Raw genomic sequence first — 8,961 nt, forward strand, 5'->3', positions numbered from 1 at the left:
TGATACGTTCAAACTCTTTGCAATTTTACACTGTTGAACTCCTTTCTGATATTGCTCCACTATTTGTCGGCACAGAATTAGGGGGATTGGTGATCCTCTTCCCATCTTTACTTCTGAGAGCTGCTGCCACTCCAAGATGCTCTTTTTATACCCAGTCATGTTAATGACCTATTGCCAATTGACCTAATGAGTTGCAATTTGGTCCTCCAGCTGTTCCTTTTTTGGACCTTTAACTTTTCCAGCCTCTTATTGCCCCTGTCCCAACTTTTTTGAGATGTGTTGCTGTCATGAAATTTCAAATGAGCCAATATTTGGCATGAAATTTCAAAATGTCTCACTTTCAACATTTGATATGTTGTCTCTGTTCTACTGTGAATACAATATCAGTTTTTGAGATTTGTAAATTATTGCATTCCGTTTTTATTTACAATTTATACTTTGTCCCAACCTTTTTGGAATCGGGGTTGTGTGTGTGTGTGTGTGTGTGTGTGTGTGTGTGTGTATATATATATATATATATATATATATATATATATATATATATATATATATATATATATATAATCAGTATTGAACATATGATTTAAAGAAGAAACACACCAAACAAAATCAAATCTCAGAGAAAACTACATTTCTTTATTGTTTTGATAAAGAAAATAAAAAGCGGATTTCACATGATTCAACAGAGAATGGAATGGAAATTAAAATGCATTGAAATGATTTTATATTCAGTCCAACCACCTCAGAGATTCATGAAAGTAAAAATCAGATCAATCAGCATGTTTCAGGATCATTAAACATCAGCTTCACTGTGAGGTTCAAAGTTTCATTGGTATTTTTTAAGAGCATCAATAAAGACGGGACCTTTTACATTTCTCGGTGGGACGTAGTGCATGGGAAAACCTTGTGAACATGCTACTTTAATGACTTCACTGATGATATTTTGGTGATATCTGAAGCGTGAATAGGTGCCTCCTTGATACCTGCATCTGACCAGTTGGAAATTTCCACTGCTCTGAAAAATGTTTCCATTTCTATACAGACATGTGCCTTGTCCCCGACACATGTTTCTGATGTTGATCTGAGAGTCCAGTATGAAGGTGTTCTCATCTTTGCAGTTTCCTCCACTACTTTCTATTTCCTTACTCTCCATCCTTTGGTCACAGGAGTTCCAGTGGTGGGGATAACAAATATGCTGAGACTTAAATCTCTCACAGTTCTGGGCTTCATCAGGCAGTGAGATGCACAACACCAACAGAACCAGGCCAAATACGCGGATCTCCACAATGACACTCCTGGGGAGAGATACAAACAAACTGAACAGTTTCTTTTTTTACTTTTAGTATTTTAGCCCACATTCTCTTTCATGACATGAGAAAGGGGCAGACGGAAATTAAAATTTGCACAACAACTGAGAAATTTGATAAATGCTCCATTGATTTGCAGGAAGAGTGAAATTTTAAAAAGTGTCTTGGCTGGATCTCTGAAATGAAATCAGTGCCAAGTTGAGCCTGTCTTAACTGAGATTGCAGTAAAAATGCATCTTCTAGACTCTTGTTCACCAATGAAACATAACATCTATCCATCCATCCATCCATCCATGCATCCATTATCTCTAACACTTATCCATTAGAGTCATGGGGGAAGCTGGTGCCAATCCCAGCTGACTCGAGGAGAGATCAGGGTTCACCCTGGGCAGGTTGCCAATCTATCACAGGGCGAACACGAAGACGAACAACCATCACACTCACATTCACACCTATGGGCCATTTACAGGAGCCAGTGGACAGTCGTTCTCTCACCAGCCTTTGTTTTTCTTTTTTTCTCTTGACATTAGTAAGGACAAAAAAAATTATGATATTCATCTTTATTTTATTTCATTGCCTTATTTGTATTGAGTGACTGATTGGAAAAAACAAACAAACCACAAAACCCACGAGAATCACAAGGGTAAATGTTCTCTCAGGGTTAATGTAGTGCTTGTTTTGTTTGTTTCGAATAAATTATATTTGTAGGCTGTGATACAGATATGGGAGGAGCGACATATTCTGTTGTCGTGTCTCGTCCTGCACTTTATTGTTCAGTGTACTGTTTATTGTTGATTGTCTTGCTGTTTACTGACATATATTTCAGATATGATTTAAAGAACAAACACAATAAGCAAAATCAAATCTCAGATAAAACTGCATTTTTTTATTGCTGTGAGAAAGAAATTTAAAGACAGATTTCATGATTCAACACAGAATCTCATCTCATCTCATTATCTCTAGCCGCTTTATCCTTCTACAGGGTCGCAGGCAAGCTGGAGCCTATCCCAGCTGACTACGGGCGAAAGGTGGGGTACACCCTGGACAAGTCGCCAGGTCATCACAGGGCTGACACATAGACACAGACAACCATTCACACTCACAGTCACACCTACGGTCAATTTAGAGTCACCAGTTAACCTAACCTGCATGTCTTTGGACTGTGGGGGAAACCGGAGCACCCGGAGGAAACCCACGCGGACACGGGGAGAACATGCAAACTCCACACAGAAAGGCCCTCGCCGGCCCCAGGGCTCGAACCCAGGACCTTCTTGCTGTGAGGCGACAGCGCTAACCACTACACCACCGTGCCGCCCCCTCAACACAGAATGGAATAGAAATTAAAATCCATTGGAACAATTCATTTAAATCATATTTTCTTTATACTGTATTTTTTTTCCTGTTGCATTAGCACAGTGTGTTACACATCTGAGCAAAAACCGTATGTAAGTGAACATCTGTCATTAATACAGAGAAATAAAAGATCATCAAAATGATTAAAATGTCTTTTTGGCTTCAACACGACCACCTCAGAGATTCACAATCAAAATCAGGTCAATCAGCGTATTTCAGGATCATTAAACATTAGTTTAGCTGCAGAGTTGTTGGATAAGTACTTTAGAAGAACATCACCAAACATTTGAGCTTTTAAAATTTCAGCCGACAACAACTGTGTCTTCCTGGTAATGCACGGGCCAACCCCGATCACATGCGATTGAAATGTATCGAGTGCTCGCATGACCTTTTTTGTATTTACAGTCTGGTCGTCTTTTACCACTGTGTAGTTTGCAAGTGACCACAGGGAAAGGCTTGCTACTTGTAACCGGACCCGTGATTCCTTGACACACAGCCTTGACAAGATTTGGGCTGGCCTTTATGAAGGTGTTCACGGGTTTACAGTTGTTAGTGTTACCATCAGTGATTTCCCTCTGAAAGATCACACTGTTACACCGAGTCTCAGCCATTTTCTGATAAACATGCTGATTCAGGAACTTTTTGTAGCGAGGTGTCACGTCAGGGGTCTGGGCTTCAGCAGGCAGTGAGATGCAGAACACCAACAGAACCAGGCCAAACACACAGATCTGCATGATGACGCTTCTGGGGAGAGACACAAACAAACTGAACAGTTTTTTTTTAATGATTTTAGCCCGCATTCTTTTTCAGGACATGAGAAAGGGGCGGACGGAAATTAAAATTTGCAGAACAACTGAGAAATTTGATAAACACTCCAGTGATCTGCAGGAAGAGTGAAATTTTTTTTAGGTGTCTTGGCTGTAAATCTGAAATGAAATCAGTGCCAGGTTGAGCCTGTCTTAAAGGTAGACTGCCTTTCAGATTTTTCAAGTTCAGGTCATGAAAAGAATTTTCCCTGACGCCCAGTTATTTTTGTTTAATGGACCAAAAGCTACTGAATTCACATCACAGACTTCCAATTTTATTAGTTTTTTTCTTCTTTTTTTAATAGAACAATTAATACATTTAGAGACACGTGGCCCTAAATTCTCAGCTATTTTTCCCAGCAAGTCGAGTCCGATTTGTGCGCTAATTTTAAGGACTCATGACTTGACTTGGACTCGGACTCGTGCATTAACTGCATTCAGACTCGTAAATTGGAGACGAGGACTCCGATTTTTTCTTTATTTTTTGTAACATGCCATCATAATTTGCCATAGGATATTTATATCAGGGTGGCACGGTGGTGTAGTGGTTAGCGCTGTCGCCTCACAGCAAGAAGGTCCGGGTTCGAGCCCCGTGGCCGGCGAGGGCCTTTCTGTGCGGAGTTTGCATGTTCTCCCCGTGTCCGCGTGGGTTTCCTCCAGGTGCTCCGGTTTCCCCCACAGTCCAAAGACATGCAGGTTAGGTTAACTGGTGACACTAAATTGAGCGTAGGTGTGAATGTGAATGGTTGTCTGTGTCTATGTGTCAGCCCTGTGATGAGATATTTATATCGACATTAAATTTTTATACTAATTTTGTTCAAGAAAATGCACATTCACCTGTTCATACGTCATGTTCAGGAACAAAATAACATTAATGGCACTAAAATGCCTGGAGAGAACGCCCCTAGGATTGTCCGCTTTGCTTACAAAGTATTGTTGGGCACCTATGAAGTGGTCTCTCCTCTGCTCTGCACATTTTACTGAAGACTTGTACGAGACCTCTGATCTGTTGAGGAGCATTGGCCCGTATTGAAAGAGGGTGCAGTACCAACAATTAAAGGAAAAGAAAACTACAAGTAAAGGAAAGTCAGTTCAGTTGCACCAGTTCTCCAGGAGTGTGAGCCGAGGGTTGTTGCTAAAACCTGGGACAGAACGGGATGTGACATTATCACTCGGGCAGTGACCTCCCCACGGTTGTTGCTAAAACCGGTGACGTTCCGTCCCATCCCGGGTTTTAGTAATTGCCTGAGCCGAGCAGTAATGGCAGAGTACTCCGTATGGAGAAAATGGAGAATGAGTGGACCAGCTGTCTGATTTCTCCGCTGGATATGCTCGCCTCAGCAGCAATATCTCGCCCTTACATGGAAGAAGCGAATGAACGGAGAACTGAACAAACAACTGAAAGTCAGATTGTTTCAAAACAATCGGCCACAAGGTCGGCCTTCAAGAAGCGAGAAGACAGACGGGTAAGCTGTGACTCTTATTTGGATACAAAACAATAAAAACAACACCACTCTTTGTTTACCTGCATTTAGATTAATACATGTAACGTGTATTGTGTGTTTAAGTTACTAGTATAAGATTATTTAATTTGCTTCAGAATGTGATTGTCTCAGTTCATCTGATTATTTAATTAGCCTTTTATGTTTTATCAGTGAAAATGCATGCATGTACATGTATGTTGCATAAGTTATAACACCCATCCTGTTTTAATGAGAGTCAGCCCACAATCAATGAAGTCAAATCAGTCTTAGTTGAGCAAGTCGGTAACGGTATTTCTTACTTTCACCATAAATTTTTATTCATATGACTTTGGTCTATAGCTGTAAAAGGCCTCGGCCTTAAAACTGGTTCCCGCTGTGACGTCACGCACTCGGCTGGCTGGCTCAGTGGGGCAGCTCCAATGCCAAATTTGCGGTCAATTTTAACTCTCAAAAAATATATATTTTCATTCCCATTTTTGCGGCATATAAGAGTCAAGGATGGAGATACTATCCACTCAGAAATGTACTTAAAAATAAAGGTTCTGCGTATCTCCTTTAAGATATGATTTAAAGAACAAACACACCAAGCAAAATCAAATCTCAGAGAAAACTGCATTTCTTTATTGTTTTGATAAAGAAAATGAAAAACAGATTCCACATGATTCAGCAGAGAATTGAATAGAAATTAAAATGCATAGAAATGATTTTAGCTTCAGTCCAACATCTCAGAGATTCATGAAAGTGAAAGTCTTAAAGGTTGACTGCCTTTCAGATTTTTCAAGTTCAGGTCATAAAAAGAATTTTCCCTGACACCCAATTACTTTTTTAGTGGACCAAAAGTTACTGAATTTGAATCACAGACTTCCAATTTTATGAGTTTTTTCTTTAACTAGAACAATTAATGAATTTAGAGACACATGGCCCTAAATTCTCGGCTATTTTTTCCTGCTTCACCATGACCCAATTCAAGATACTATGTCATGCATCATGTAGTGGGCTTTCCCCGTTTGCGCAAGGCATTGTGGGATACAAATTTGAAACAGGAGAGAAAAATGGAGGACGTGAGTGTGCGAACGAAATGTGAAAAAGCGACTACAGTAACGGAAAGCGAGAAGAAAAGATGTTATGTTATATATGAAGGAAAGGAAACGCAGGACCAAACTAATCAATATCGGCGCTCAGCGAGCACCTCGGTGTGATCAGCTGTTCGTTTAGCGACAGAATGATGGAACTGTCAGTGCACGCTCAAAGGGAAACCTGTAGATGGCAGTAATGCAACACTGTGGATGCCAGCTGCCGTAAAACCCAAAAGAAGAAGAAGAAGAAGAAGGTAAACCTGCATATGCGCACACGGACTTCCTCTGTCTGCTTGACTGCACGAAGCGAGCGATTTCATGCACATTGCTTTAATTCCCTCCAATTAAATAACTTCCCAGCTACAGAATGGCCTGATATGTTTTAGGTATTACAGAAATAAACATATATCACAATGACCACATTTCAGAGGAAACTAAATTTCACCGATTTTATGAAATCGAAATGCCGTTGAGCTTTATTTGAGAGTGCAATCAAAATGCATTTTCTACACTCTTGTTTGCCATTGAAATATAACATCCATCCATCCATTATCTCTAATGCTTATCCATCAGAGTCATGGGGGAAGCTGGAGCCAATCCCTGCTGACTCAGGGAGAGATCGGGGTTCACCTTGGGCAGGTCGTTAATCTATCACAGGGCGAACACAGATATGAACAACCATCACACTCACATTCACACCTGTGGGCCATTTACAGGAGCCAGTGGGCAGTCATTCCCTCACCAGCCTCTGTCTTTTTTCCTCTTGACATTAATAATCCAAAAAATACCCCCACACAACTGGTCACGTTACTGCAAAACTGCAAAATGTAAACTCCTCTGCCTTAGAAGTTAAGATGTCAAAATTAAAATGCATAAAAATGATTCTGAACTTCAGTCCAACCAACTCAGAGATTCATAAAAATAAAAAATCAGATTAATTTGTGTGTTTCATGATCATTAAACATCAGCTTCACTGCGAGGTTCAAAGATTAACTGGTACTTTTAAGAGCATCAATAAAGATGGGACCTTTTACATTTCTGCATTAACAACTGATCAGTGGATAAGTTAGCGTACATTATGTATAACAGTACAATTGTGTTGCTATAAAAAATGATCTGGACATATTTTACAGGACGACCCAAAGGTTGCTAAGGTGTGACAAACGCTTGACAGGACAAAAATCAAATTACCTTAAAGCGTAGGAATCTCGTACGTTGTAAAGCTGTTTCCTTGGAATCACTCAAGTGTCTTCTAGTTTCGTATTCAGAGAGATCGCAGCATTCGCTCCTCTTCTTTCCCCCAGAATGGTTCAGTTTTATATCCGGTTTCAACCGCCCACTTTCACAACACGCTTTTTTTTTTAAAGCAGTTTCCAGTAAGTCTGACCTTATCAAGACTGAAAAGTGTGACAGAGATAAACACAGGATTCTGTCCAATTTTTGTGGTGAACTTTGGGGTGAATCAAGGGTAACACTACAACAAAGTCAATGTCCAAGACTGCAGAGCAAATCACAATAAAATAATGTTGTACATGAAGTACTAACAAGGGACACACTGCTGAAGTAGCCATGTTTGTCATGCTAGCATACTCTTTAGCCTGCCCCTAATCCTGGCCATGTGCACAAAGCTTCACCCCCAGAATCTTTGACTCATCGAATTCAACTAGCAAGCGAGAAAGTGTAAAAAGTGCATTGATGTACCTTCAGGAGCAGCATTGCTAATTCTGCATTCCTTTGCTAGTAATAAATTACACCGCCTTGGAAATGCGTGACCAGTTTTTTATCCCCTGCTGGCCGAAAGGTCTGAAGGGGGATTATGTCGTGGCGATGTCCATCTGTCCATCCGTCCGTCCATCCCGGAAAGCTTCTGAAATCAACTCCTCTCACAATTTTTGGAGGAATTTCATAAAACTTGGCAAAAGGCATTGTTATATGTCGGTAGTATGCATACTGTTATTTTGTTCAATTCAGTCACATTTTACCAGAGTTACAGCCCTTGATTAACAACCTTGTACTTTCACAATTTCATGAAAGTGTGCTTGCTTTCTGACATCAACTCTTCTCACAATTTTTGGATGAATTTCTCGAAGCTTGGCAAAAGGCCTTGTTATATGACGGTAATATGCATACTGTGATTTAATTTCATTTGTGAAAATATTACAGGAGTTTTGACCCTTGATTAAATAACTTGTACTTTGACAATTTCATGAGGGTGTACGTTCTTCTGAAATCAACTCTCACAATTTGTGGAGGAATTTCACCAAACTTGGCAAAAGGCTTTGTTATATGACAGTTATACGCAGATTGAAAGTTCATTTAATTTGGGTAAATTTTACCAGAGTTATGCCCTTGATTATTAACAAACTTTGGCAATTTCATCAAGGTGTGCTTGCTTTCTGAAATCAACTCCCCTCACAATTTTTGGAGGAATTTCATGTAAGTTGGCTTAGTTTTTTTTTTATCCCCTGCTCACTGAAAAGCCCAAAGGGGGATTATGTTGTGGCAATGTCTGTCCATCCATCCATCCATCCATCCATCCCAGGAAGGGTACTCACCTTCTGAAATCAAGTTCTCTCACAATTTTTGGAGGAATTTTACAAAACTTGACAGGTTTCTTTGTTATATGTCAGTAATACGCATATTGCAATTTTGTTCAATTCAGTCACATTTTACCAGAGTTACCAGCAAAGGATATTGTGCTCTCAGAGCACTCTTTTTATTGTGGTTATAGTTTTTATTGTTTTTTTTTCTCATGGGGAATTATCTGGCTGTCATATTTTTCTTTCTGAACAGAATAAGATGGGGTAGAGTGAGTGAAGGGCCATTGGAGTAGTGTCTACAAAATGACCAATTTGTATACTTAAACTAGAGAGCTGTGCAAGTCTGTGCTCATCCTTTTATATTGATGCCAAGATTTGAACTGACATTGCAAAAC

The 8,961-nt window shown here is 39.9% G+C and overlaps 1 protein-coding gene across 2 annotated transcripts; it reads right to left on the reverse strand.

The window, feature by feature from the left end:
• Positions 1 to 1,062: 1,062 nt before the first annotated feature.
• Positions 1,063 to 7,327, reverse strand: LOC132876014 (ribonuclease-like 3). 2 transcript variants are annotated; one of them, XM_060913218.1, is made up of 3 exons: positions 7,218 to 7,327; positions 3,049 to 3,404; positions 1,063 to 1,295 (listed from the first exon to the last, which is right to left on the reverse strand). In XM_060913218.1, exons 2-3 carry the CDS (start codon positions 3,392 to 3,394, stop codon positions 1,135 to 1,137), a joined length of 507 nt encoding a protein of 168 aa, XP_060769201.1. In that variant the 5' UTR covers positions 3,395 to 3,404; positions 7,218 to 7,327; the 3' UTR covers positions 1,063 to 1,134. The 2 variants fall into 2 exon arrangements, with proteins under 2 accessions (XP_060769201.1, XP_060769202.1); XM_060913219.1 differs by having other exon boundaries at positions 3,049 to 3,425.
• Between the last annotated feature and the right edge of the window lie 1,634 nt (positions 7,328 to 8,961).

This window comes from Neoarius graeffei, chromosome 28, assembly GCF_027579695.1.
Source record: "Neoarius graeffei isolate fNeoGra1 chromosome 28, fNeoGra1.pri, whole genome shotgun sequence".
Classification (NCBI taxonomy): Eukaryota; Metazoa; Chordata; class Actinopteri; order Siluriformes; family Ariidae; genus Neoarius; species Neoarius graeffei.

What these genes read in the sequence shown, in the direction of transcription:
- LOC132876014 (XM_060913218.1), bottom strand. Translation starts at nt 3,394, where the DNA reads ATGCAGATCTGTGTGTTTGGCCTGGTTCTGTTGGTGTTCTGCATCTCA. An exon ending in AGACTGTAAATACAAAAAAG is followed by an intron (nt 1,296 to 3,048) that starts GTCATGCGAGCA and finishes ATCTCTCCCCAG; the next exon opens with GAGTGTCATTGTGGAGATCC.